Source organism: Lepidochelys kempii, chromosome 2, assembly GCF_965140285.1.
Source record: "Lepidochelys kempii isolate rLepKem1 chromosome 2, rLepKem1.hap1, whole genome shotgun sequence".
Lineage (NCBI taxonomy): Eukaryota > Metazoa > Chordata > Testudines > Cheloniidae > Lepidochelys > Lepidochelys kempii.
The window spans coordinates 268,036,459-268,048,765 of NC_136381.1; the positions used below are offsets into that span (position 1 = coordinate 268,036,459).

The 12,307-nt window shown below is 49.3% G+C and overlaps 2 protein-coding genes across 2 annotated transcripts in view; both read right to left on the minus strand.

Annotated features, from left to right (window-relative positions):
* CDC25A (cell division cycle 25A) overlaps window positions 1-1,472 on the minus strand; it is a 38,572-nt gene extending 37,100 nt beyond the window's left edge. The window contains exon 1 of the mRNA XM_073329245.2: window positions 1,402-1,472. Within this exon, the coding sequence (XP_073185346.2) occupies window positions 1,402-1,430 (29 nt within the window). The 5' untranslated portion in view covers window positions 1,431-1,472. The remainder of the gene's footprint in view (window positions 1-1,401) is intronic.
* On the minus strand, window positions 893-12,294 carry LOC140905781 (E3 ubiquitin-protein ligase TRIM39). Its single transcript, XM_073329254.1, has 7 exons — window positions 10,792-12,294; window positions 9,204-9,290; window positions 7,509-7,739; window positions 6,351-6,373; window positions 5,134-5,249; window positions 4,076-4,108; window positions 893-1,520 (listed from the first exon to the last, which is right to left on the minus strand). Exons 1-7 carry the CDS (start codon window positions 11,209-11,211, stop codon window positions 1,009-1,011), a joined length of 1,422 nt encoding a protein of 473 aa, XP_073185355.1. The 5' UTR covers window positions 11,212-12,294; the 3' UTR covers window positions 893-1,008.
* Between the last annotated feature and the right edge of the window lie 13 nt (window positions 12,295-12,307).

The following is a 12,307-nucleotide window of genomic DNA, read 5'->3' on the forward strand; positions in this document are numbered from 1 at the left end:
TAAGCGCCTCCCAGAGCCTGCACCCCTGAGCCTCTCCACATGCCCCAACTCCCTGCCCCAGCCCTGATCCCCCTCCAGACCTCCAAACCCCTCGATCCCAGCCCAGAGCACCCTCCTGCACCCCAAACCTTTCATCCCCAGCCCTATCCCAGAGCCTGCACCCCCAGCCAGAACCTGCACCCCGCACCACAACCCCCTGCCCCAGCCCTGATCCCCGTCCCACCCTCCAAACCCCTCGGTCCCAGCCCAGAGCACCCTCCTACACCCCAAACTCCTCATCCCCAGAGCCCACACCCCAGCTGGAGCCCTCAGCTGCCACGGGGGGCCCCTGGAGCTCCCAGCCACCACAGGGGGCAGGGGGCCATTGCAGCTTTCAGCTACTGGGGGGACCCTGGAGCTGTCAGCCGCAGTGGTGGTGGGTGCTGGACCTCCCTCCCTCCCCTCCCACAGCAGGGCTCAGGCTCAGTCCCACTGTGTCACAGTTATTTTTAATGAAAGTCAGGGACAGGTCACAGGCTTCCGTAACTGTTTGTTTATTGCCCGAGACCTGTCCCTGTCTTTTACTAAAAATAACCATGACAAAACCTTAGCCTTACCTCTAGTGGTAAAAGTGCAGATTTGAAAGTATAGCTGCATTTACACTCGGGGCTTTTGCCGGCACAGCTGTGTTGGTCACAAATTACACCTCATCACACCCCTGCCTGACATAAGCGTGCCAGCAGAGTGAAGCGACGACGCTTGTGGTGACAACCTGGCATGGACACTTAAAGGGGCAGTAGATAACATCCAGTAGACCCTACAGGTTGATGGCAATTCACACAGGAGATGACGCAGCCCGAGGCTATGGGTAATGAGTACAGATGAACTTACTGCAATGAGAAATACAAGCAGGTCATGTCTGAGCGTTCGCTTAGTTAGGGCTATTTTAATGAATCCTCTCTTTTTCCAGCTGCAGGCAACTGTGCAGGAGTTCTCCTGTGAGAGTCACTGTAAGAAGCTTGATACCCATCAGGGACACATCTGGATACATGATTCTGGGGACCAGAGCCAAAAGTAAGGGAAGATTTTCTCGTTGAAAGAGGCAGAGAAATTGAAGATTTGGGCCATGTTCTCTGCATTGTAAAAGGTCACTTGCCCCTCTTCATAGTCCAAGTGAACTCGGATCTTCCTGGGCTTCTCGTCAAGTGAGAGAGGGGTCGGGGGGAAAGTGAGAGCTGCATATTGACAATCCCAGCCCAGCCGTACAGCCCAGATCCCTTCCGTCTGAAGCCTTGACGGCCCGTTTCTCTCCACAGACTCTCTGGCAGCCCCCACAGCCCAGCCATCCCCATCTCCTACCTCCAGCTCCCAATAGTGTCTCCCTGTTGTGAATCCCTCAGAGCCCAGGACACAGGGGCTCACCATGAATCTCTTGGGATTGTCAGGCACATCCAGCCGCCCCGCTCCAAGTCTCACGCTTTTCCCATCCTCTGACAGGACGAGGTGGGGATTTGCTGTTTCCGGATCCAGAGTCACGTTGACTAGAGAATGATGCAGATAGAGAGAGGCAGACAATCAGAGAGAGGCAGAACCCCTTTTCAGGTCAGCTCTGGAGCAAATCGGTGAATCTCCTTCCTCCAGAATTAAATGAAGTGGGGAAGGCAGGAGGAATGTTCCTGGTCTGAGCCAAGAACAGGAAAAACTCCTTCCACTGGAGCTAAATCAGGAATAAAAACATGGGTGACGTGTGACTCATGCATTTGGGGAGGCTAGGTGCGAGCGCCGGAAGTGGGAGGGGCCACCGACACCTGGACCATGGTCCTGCCCCCTGCTCCCCCCCAAGGCCCGCCCCTGCTCAACCTCCTCCCCCTGAGGCCCCACTAACACTCCACCCCCCTGCTTTGCCCCAGGCCCTGCTCTCACTCAGCCCCCTCCCCTGAGATCCCTGCCTGCTCGCGCCTCTTCACCCCCTCCCCCGAAGCCTCCCCCGCCCACTGCTCGCACCTCTTCACCCCCTCCCCTGAGGCCTCCTCGCTAAGGAGTGGCAGGGGGGCCTCAGGGATGGGAGCGGTGGGGTCCTCGCGGGAAGAGGTGGAGCGAGGGCGGGACCTCGGGGGGGAAGAGGTGGGGCAGGGGCGGGAAGAGGAGCAGCGTGGGTGGGGCAACAGGGGAAGAGGACAAGCAGGAGTGGAGCCCCGGGGCGGAGCATGAGCGGGGCAATGGCCCAGGTGCCCTTTCAACAGAGGCGGTGCTTCAAAGACGGCAGGCCGGTGCACCTCCAGAGGGAGGGGCACCGAATCCCATTTGGGGAGGCTTAGCCTCCCCTAGCCTCTTATATCCGTCGCCCATAAATAAAATTGCACATGGATGCAATCCTGGACCCACTGAAACTAATGGGAGTTTTGCCATTGACTTCAGCAGAGCTAGGATTTAACCCCATGAATGCAATTGGCTTTAGCTTCAGCGGATTGTATGTTGGACCATTTCCAGTCCACTTTGGATTCTACTTGTCACCCCATAGCCCGGATGCACACGGGACTTGTCTCAATTTCTGTTTCAACCCTGGCATGGCAGTGAAAGAGACACAGGTGCAGCGAGTTCCCCGGTGACTTTCTGTGCTATGCTTTTCTGGAGAGAAGCGTGCTTTTATGCCACAATGGTGGAAGCTGTGCTGGTGAGAGCTCAGTGGAAGCACCATTTCCTTGACCAGTGTGGACAGGGATTTTTATAAGCAGGGATGTGCCTGTATCCCTGGCTTTTTGGGGGTGGTAATGGAGGGAGATGTTCAAAATCCCAACCTAGATCTAAATTCTGGGGCTGTCTCCTCTTGCTGTTATGGCCTTAACCAAACCTCTGGTTCCAAATATTTTTGAATGTAAGGCTGTTGCATATCCAGATCAGGCCTATTTCTACTGTGTAGTGTAGGCCCCTATGTAGACTCTATAGGGTACATAGATCTTTAGCACAGTTCTTATCTACTCTGCTTTAGGAGAAGGGGGTAGAACATCATGTTTAAAAGACACTGTTGCTGCTACAACGGTTTCAGTTTTACTGTGGACAGGGCCTAAATACTAGGGAGTTAGCGATGGTAACAGTTCTTAGGGTTACAAAAAAGGGTCTGTTCTTAACTTGGGTTAGCCAACCTGCGTGAGCTCATGGGTTAGAATAGCGGTGAAGACACGGCAACTCAGCTTGGACCTCAGGCTAAAGCCCACAGGTATGGAGGAGCCAGGGCTTACAGTCAGTCTTAGAACTCAGCTGCCGCCAACCCCAAGGTAGTTTCTATAAAGTAGTGATCACCTTCTCATTGGCCTGCCGTCACCTGGCCACTCAGTAAAACCATCTTATGTTTGTCTAGCCCCAGCCCTTTCACCTCATTCCTATTTTGTATTTTTCATTACACTGACAGTTCCTCAGCCCCTCCTTTAAACCATCATTCCAGCAACAACTAACTGCGTCACAGGATGGCACCTGCCTGTCTCCAGGGGTTCATACAGCTGGTGGAGACAATCTCTTCTAATGGCGAAAACCTCTCTTTGGTTTCAGTTGCCTCTTCTCCCAGAAAATCCAGAGGGAGTAGAGATGGTCTGAACCAAAATTGTGGATCAGAGCATCCTTGAACTTCATTGACATTATGAATCTGGATCCTAATCCAAAAGTGCCTGTGAGGATATGTGCGCTGTTTCTTTAAGAGCCTAGTTCAACAAAGTGTTTAAGCAAGTGCATAATTTCAACCATGTACGTAGTCCTCTTAAAGTTACACGTGTTTAATACCTTGCTGAATCTGAGCCAGAAGGGAGAAGCAGAGAGAGACAGAGTAGCTTTAGAGCTAATAAAGTTCTGAGTAACGTTCCCTGTTCAGTGTTAGAAGACAGCAACTTTCTAGGATTCTTTACCATTGTCACAGGACAATGCTGGGCATGTATTTCTATAACAGACCTAATCACAACCCAGATCTGAGCCCTCGCCAGTTCGCTGTGTTCTAAATCCACATCCAGACATTGTGGCCTACGCCCATCTCTGCAATGGAGAAGTAAGTACCTCATTTTAGAAAATCTTTGCCTCTTATTTGTTCCCGGCAGTCACAGAAACGTACCTTTTTCTTTATCCAGCTGAGCTCGCAGATTCTCTAGGTGAAGAAAAAGGAGACAGGGATGAGATGTCATGCACACCAGTTCTCATGGCACTATTCCAGATATGCTGTCTGTGCCAAATCCTGAGTATAAAGTGGTTGGAATCTGTGCAAAATGTCACAATCTCACACTGATCTGGCCTCCCATCAGTTGTTCATCATATCCAAAACCGGCATTGCACACCCTTCAGCCATGTCACCAGGAGGGACAAAATCACCCCAGCACACCGGGTTCTCTAACTTTCCATAGATATGCAAAGAGGCACATGCCATGACCCTAGCTGGGGCCGCCTGTGGGGCCATCCAGAGATTCATGGATTTGCAAGACTGAGTCAGATTTTGGAACTTCCCTACATGGCGCCTGGTGTGATGCCATCACCCATGGTCACTCTGGCTGGTGCGACAATCCCTAGTAGGCTATGTGTGTGTGTCTTTTCCTGCCAGTCTTTGTAGCACTGTGGTGGTAGCATGATTATCTCTAGTTAGAGGGGACAGAAGCCAAAATTTGGAACAACCCGCCACCCACCCCAAGTACACCCCATTGCTTCCCTCCTCCCAGCTCCCACTGAGTGTTCTGTTATATCACCTCCCAAAATTGTGGATCACCCTCTCTGCCCCTTCATGTACAGCAAACACATTCAGTTCCCAGAACCCTTTGCACTGGCTGCATTGAGGCTTCACAGGACTCCGGAGCGGATGGAGACTCATAGGTGCCAACAAGACATGACAGAGTAGAACCAAGGGCAGACACACTTCTGCATGAGGAATCAGCTGGCAGAGATTTTGTAGCTGAAGATGGTTCAGGAGTGGTGAGGAAAAAAGCTAAGGTCCAGTGAGAGACGTGGTGGGGACCCACAATGATAAAAAACAGACGAGAAAGAGTGAGTGGGGGAGGAGGACAGAGGCAAAGGAGCAACAGCATATGGGGCACCATGAACCAGAGAATGGGATGGAAGAGAAACACAATGGGCCCCTGGGGAGACAGGACTGGAGACATCACCCACAAGGTCACTTTGTTTTACCTTTGAACATAGCCAGCACCCCCATTACAAGGCTATTATTTTCAGAGAAGTCGCTGACTCTCTTCTTCAGCACAGGAGAAACGGGCGCTGGAGTTGGGACTTTCACACACTCGCACCTAGGAAAACACACATATCCTGACGTCTGGTCTACACCTAAAAGTTAGGTTGACCTACCTTCATCACTCAGGGCTGTGAAAAATTTTATGCCCTGTACAATGCAGTTAGGTTGACCTAACTCCCACTGTGGATGCAGCTAGATCGATGGAAGAATTCTTCCGTCAACCTCGCTACCACCTCATGAGAGGCTAAATTTATTACAGTGATGGAAACCTTCTTCCGTTGTTTTAGTCAGTGTCTATGCTCCAGCTTTGCTGCAGCAGCACGAGTAGTGTCGATGCACCCTGAGAACATTCACCCAGCTGTCGAATCCCAAACTCTCCACCCGCGCAGAGAGAATAAAGACCTCAGCCTATGAGCTGCTGAGCCCATCAACACCCTAACAGGGACAAGTGCATCTAATCCGCATGGCAATTATCAAAATAGGAAGGGCAGCAGTTATACTGCTTAGCAAGTACAAATGTGTACCTTACAACCCCGCTATGAACTATTATTGTTATGCAGATTACAGAAGTGTCCAGATAAAATCAGGGCCCCGTTGGGTTGGAAGCAGCACAAACTCACAACAAGAGAGAATCCCTTTCCTGAAGGGTTTATAGTCTAACTAGACAAAGGCACAGGGAGGGGACGTGACTGCCCAAAGTCACCCAGCAGGTCAGTGGCAGAGCTAGGACTAGAACCCGGCTCTCCCAATACCTGGTTTGGTCCCCTGTCCACTGGGGAGTTAACACCTCATTTTACATGAGGAGAAAGAGAGGTACATAGAGGCTAAAACATGATTTTTCAGTGCTGCTGAGCAGACATAACTCACTGACTTCAACTGGCTGTAGGGGACTTGCCTGACCCCTCGCTCTCACCAAATGCCAAGTCATTTAGTATTATTTTAAAAATGTAAAACAACAAAGAAAGTTGAGTTTTTATCAAAGTACCATTCCCGTGGCAACCAAAACTCAGCCCCTTTGTACAAATGACAGATATATTAAATACAAAACATTCCCACAGTTGCTGCATGCTGGGAAGCTGGGTCTTCAGGACTGTTTCCAAGACTTTTCTGAGCACACCATGGGGGGAGGGAGAGCGGGAACGAGCCCAGTAAGTACCTGTTCAAGGTGCTGCCAATGTCCTAGAAGGGAAAGAAAACAGATGATCAGTTCATGTGCCACAAGAAAGGAGGGTCGAATGCGGCTCTCCGCTACACCAGAGCAAGTCAGTGGGGCCATGCTGGTGAATCCAGCCCGGCAGGTTTCTGCTGGGGGGCCTGAATCACTTTGTGTTTGCAGTTTGAGTCCCATCTGCAGATCTCCACACTGGAGAACATTAGATTTCTGGTAACTTAGGCCCCCATCCTACAATTGACTTCACATGGGCAGGTGCCTGCCCATCTGTGGGGCTCCATGAAGGCGAAGGGGTCTGCCTGCATGACTTTCACTGCAGAATCGGCACCAGAATCAGAAGTAAAAGGAGGCTTTATTTGATTCCCAAGGATGGCTCCCTCATCTTCTCATCTCCATAGCCCCTCTTTCTCTGCCTTTTTCCCACCTCATGAAGATAAGATGCCTCCAGCCATTCTAGCCTCTTGCGGCAAGTGCCGTAGGACCACCCACCTCTTCCCCCGCCTCATACACCAAAAGGCACAGAAGCCTTGCGCTCACCCTCTCTTCCAGTCCTGACACCTCCCTGCATGCAGCCCCTCTGGGCTCCTCCCCATTCTTCTCCACAGTCAGCCTCAGATCCTGACGTACTCTGTGTCCCTGGTCTGGTTGGAAGTGAAGGCCACAGGACTTCCTTAAAGGGTGGGGTTTGTTCCTCCTACAAGTCCTGACCTGACCCATCTCCCAGCAGCCAGAAATCTTCCCTTCATGCCTGCCTACATAGCAACCTACTGGCTTTCTCTGAACCCAGGAAATGAGCCAGTTCCCAGGTGACATCCCAGGTGGGAATTAAATAGATAAACATTAACCTTTTGGACACCAGGTACTTTCTGAAGCCCCAGAGACTGTTTGGAGTTTCTCCTCATGGGTAATTTTTCTCCATTTCTATTCAAGATCATTCAGAGGAAGAAACACTGCCTCTGTTTACATATAATCCAGAGACCCACTGACACCATATAGTTCAGTGTTTCAATCTTACAGTCAGTATTTCAGTTATACCGTGAGCTCTGAGTCCTGGACTCCAGTATCCCATAGCTGGGCTTCACTAGCTCAGGAGTCTTTCCTCTTTTTGCACAGGGTCACAGAGTATGTACAATGCAGCCTCACCTTCAGGAATTCTGTCGCTGGCTGGGAACATTTCCTTTCTATCTCGCTGATGAGTTCGTTGAGTAGTAACGTTTTCTCTGAAACTTTGGTTACATATTCATTCCGCCTCTTTAAAATCTCCTCGTCGAGCACTTCCAGCTGTGCCAGAAGAAGGCACTGTTGTTCACTAAGAAAGTCATGCAATTGCTCAAATTCCAACAAAATCTTCCGTCTCTCCGATTCTGTCTGTCTCTGCAGGGAACAGATATAACGAGGGGAGGGGCACGTCAGTATTACAGGTGGAGTCTTTTCACTCTCCATAGATCCTTGTGTGTGTGGATGTGGCAGATGAGACAGAGTTGGGGGCTGGAAGAATAAACCTTACAGTGAGAAAGAAGGACAAAAGAGTCTAAGGGGTAGGAGATCGAGAAGTGGAGTAAATCATAACTGAGCCAGTGGAGAAGACAGCAGGAGGAGTTGTAGAGAAGCCACTGGAAATGACAAGAGGACCTGGTGCGTGTTGTTGAAGGAGATGAGGTGGTGGCAGGACAGAAGAAATGGAGCTGAGAGGTTAGGGAGGAAGCAGTGTTTAGAGAAGACAAGGTCAAGTGAGTAGCCGTTTTGTCAAGAAGGAGATTCAAAATAGGGATGAAGGTCAAAGGAGAAGAGGAGGGGGAGGCTAAGAGGTTGGGCTGGACACCAGTATGGAAACTGAAGTCCCCAAGGGTGAGGGTGGGGATTGTGAAGAGAGGAAGAGCCAGGACTCAAAGTCAAAGAAGGTGGCCAAGGAGGCATCGGGGGTGTGGAGGCAGTGGTTGAGGGTAGAGGAGGCCACCATCGGGGAAAGTGTGTATTGAAACAGTGTTAGACAGGACACCTGATTTTATGTGGGTGCCAGGAGATGAAGAAGTCTTGGCAAACTAACCCTTTTGGAGACGGAGTGAGCCTGCCAGGGAGAGCAAGAGAACAAAAAGTGGGAGGTTGTGAACGGGGGCTGAGATTGAAAAAGAGGATCCAGAGGGACAGAGGTGGTGACGGGGATGGGGGTGGGAGGCAGGGAGTATGGGGATGGAGGGAGGACCAGGGTTAGGGTAGATGTCACCAGAGGCGAGGCAGAAGCAGCAGAGATGAGATGTGGATTTGCCGGGGGCAGGGTTGAAGGAGGGCAGTGAGGGTAAGGGAGAACTAGTAGTAGCAGTAGAAAGTGGGGGTTAAAAGGGATATGGAGACAGTGGGAGAGGAGGGAGGGAATAACAGATACATTAGTAGAAGATCAAGATCAGTTGGGAAGTGATCTGCTAACCAGAACGAGAATACACCTGTAACCAATACTGTTTGCAATGAATAGCTCTGCCAGCTCTATGGACCCCAGACAGAGTAACATGTTACTCATGAGGGGGTGTAGTCCGCACTGTCCGCTCATGGAACAGCCAAGTGCAAAGCATGCCTGTATTACTGCCACATTACTAAGGCCGTGTCTATATGGCAGGTCAGTGCACGGCAAGCTCAGATGTAAATCTACCAGCCTCCTGTGCAGTAACTGGCCCTGTGACCCTGCCCAAAAGTTCCCTAGTGCGCTGTGTGAAACTGCAGGGTCGTGGCGGTGTTGTCAATGTCATGGTGTGAGCCCACTTGTCATGCGAGCAGCCAATATGAGCCCTAATACTGCTGTGATGAGGCCCATGTAAACAAGTAGAGAGCTAGGTAGGTAGATACCAGCAGTTCATCGCTTTTCTCTTCTCCATACGGCTCAAATTCTTCTCTCTCTTGTTGTAAGAAACACAAATTGCTCTGAAGCTTTTCCTGCAAAGAAATATGGATTTGGTGATTTCCGTGTTTTATTTTACACAATATACAGCAGTATTATGTTTGGTTATGTCAGCTCTACACATCTGCAAAGCTCTCTTATGGAGTGACAGTAGCAGCTTGATAGTTAAGGCCAGCTCCCCGTTATAAGTCCAGTTTTCAAGCCCTCCTCTAACGTCCCCCTAAAGAAGCCAAAAAACTCAGGCAAAGAGTTTTAAAGTTATCATGACTAAAGCTTTAGTCTACTTGTTGAAAAAAATCCTAACTTTTTGGCCAATAATTCTAAAATGTTTTGATATGGGGCCCCCAAAGATGTTTTGTTGATCTTACTGAGAAGTGCCTTCTGGTATTGGGGGCTGAGTTAGCTGGAAAGGGTTTGAAAAGATATAAACACTTGTTTTTACATTAATAAAATGGATCAATGAAGTTATTGGCATGTAAAAATTCATCATACTCTCAGTCATACTTTTAGTCTGGTGGAAGTTTGCAAGAGTTAGTAGGAGTTGTTGGGTTTGTTTTTTTTAAATGTAATGAGCAGTTACCAAAGTTTGAATTCTCCAGATAATAAACACTTACAATGTTATCTATTGTTATCCTTTTTGTTGTGAATGTTTGAAGACTAGCTACAGTGTAACTTGCATGGGGTGACTGCAAGTGAAGGATGAATATATGGCATGAATTAAGCGTCTTCATGCTTTAACTAGTTACTTCTGAGTTTTTGAGGTAGAAGAACTCTATTGAGATTATAATAAATAAAATCACAACAAATGAATAATAATACCTAGCTCTTGTATGCATTTTCTGAGTGGTAGGTAAATTCCACTGAAATATACTGTCACCATTACAAACCCTAACAAAGGTTTTGTTTGTGAATTTCCCTAGCTTACACACAGATGTGTCGATAGCACTTTTCACCCTAAAGCACTCCACCAGAACAACCAGCATTTACAGTTTACAAACCAGTCCAAGATGAGCCACAATGAGTAGAAGACTCAAGCCAGCACCTGAGCGAGAAGGGATTAGAACAAGACCAGCAGCCGGATCAGTGAGCCAGACCCAAATTGGTCTGCTCATCATACATCGTCCATTTCTCTTCTCATCTCTCCTCTGGCTTCTCAGCAGGACAGGCTCTCGGGGGGAGTGGGGAGCCGGGGGGTATAGGGCACGCTGGGCAGTGAGTCCCTTGCGGGGGAGGAGGGAGCCGGGGGGTATAGGGCATGATGAGCAGTGATTTCCCTGCAGAGGAAGCTGCGGGGGGATAGGGCACGCTGGGCAGTGTGTCCCTGGTGGGGAGGGGGAAGCCGGGGGGGTATAGGGCAGAATGGGCAGTGTGTTCCGGGGCAGGGAGCCAGGGGGTCTGACCTTCCCCTGACCTGGTTTGTTTACTAGAACCAGCTTCTGCCCCCCCCTACAATTCAATGGGAAAACTTCCATTGACTTGGACTGAGCCCCTAGACAGCGTCTCTTCAGAGACATTACTTAGTGCCGGATTTCCTACCTTGTAGGCCTGCGCCACCTCCTCTATGGGAGCCAGGGTGTGATCCCTATGCCCCCGGGACTCCCTGCACACCAGGCAGATCGGTCTCTGGTCCTGTTCGCAGAAGAGTTTCAAAGACTCCTTGTGCTCCTCGCACACAATCTCTTGCGCTTTCTTTGCTGCTTCAACACCAAGCTGCACAGCGATTTCTACCATGTTTGCCAGCTGCCTGTTAGGCCTGAAGTTTCTTGGCTGGATTGTCTTTCTGCACTGAGGACAGGAGAGGTTCCCGGATGATTCCTTGCAGTACTCACTGATACATGCCCCACAGAAATTGTGGCTGCACTCGGTGATCACTGGATCTTTGAAAGAGTCCAGGCAGATGGGACAAGTGGCTTCATTTTGGAGATTTTCAGTCAGAGTCACAGCAGCCTGAGCCATGATTCTTTCTCCAGGAAACAGAAGCAAAGTGAGTTTCACTTTCGTCTGCTCAGCAATGGGTTTGCCAGCAGTGGGTGTGGACGCCCTCCTCCCCTGGCTTTGTGCCCAGAAAGTCCTTTGCCCTGCAAGCTCCTAAGTCACACCCTAGAGCAGTGATACTCAGATCTCAGTAGTTCAGGAGCCAATTTAGCAATCAGTATTACCCAGAAGAGTCACAGTCATGTGACTTCATTGTTTCATTTATTATAGTGCTCTATATTCATATTTAAACAGTCTGAGAGGGGAAATATTTAGTTAATATATATCATTCTGACAGCAAATAAGTTACTAACTTAGTGCAAGTTAATAATGTAATTGGTTAATGAAATAGTAAAAGCTTCCTGATTGGTTAATAATTAAATCACAGTGTTTTAATATCACGTGCTGCAGAGAGCCACATGAGACACATTAAAGAGCCGCTTGCAGCTTTCGAGCCTTGGCCTGAGTATCATTGTCCTGGAGAGTCAATATGGGGGCATGGAGGAAAGACACACATTCCTATACCCTTCCCCAGGAGCAAGGGAAATGTTCTTGCGCAGAAAATGTGAGTGTTGCAGGCCTGTCAGTTTAGATGAAGGATTCTCTTGGGATTAAGGACTCAAAATTAGCAGCTCTATGGTAACATTTTCCAAAGTGCCTAAGCAACTTAGGTGCCTAAGGGTACATCTCCACTGCAAAAACCCTTCCCATGGCAGCGAATCCCAGAACTTGGAGCACAGGCTCTGAAATTGTCCTCCTCAAAGCCCGGGGTTCAGCCTGAGCGGGAACATCTACACTGTTATTTTGGGCCCCATGACGTAAGCCCCATGAGCCTGAGCCAGTTGACATGGGCTCTAAGATTTGCTCCCATGGGTTCTTTTAGATGTACCCAAGGTACCATTTTCAGAAATATAATGGGATTTATTCACTTAAGCCACTTAGGAGTTTTTGAAAATGTTTCTCCTATGCTTTACACTAGCCTTGGACCTCACTCTATGTCTTGGGAAAGTCACCTCACTGCTTTTTGCCTCAGTTTCCCCTTTTTGTAAAAAAACAACAGGGAAATACTGACTAACCT

Coding starts and splice junctions, on each gene's coding strand:
- LOC140905781 (XM_073329254.1), bottom strand. CDS start 11,211: ATGGCTCAGGCTGCTGTGACTCTGACTGAAAATCTCCAAAATGAAGCC. Junction 7,740..9,203: donor AGAAAAGCGATGAACTGCTG/GTATCTACCTAC, acceptor TGTTCCCTGCAG/AGACAGACAGAATCGGAGAG. Junction 5,250..6,350: donor ATTGGCAGCACCTTGAACAG/GTACTTACTGGG, acceptor GTGTTTTCCTAG/GTGCGAGTGTGTGAAAGTCC.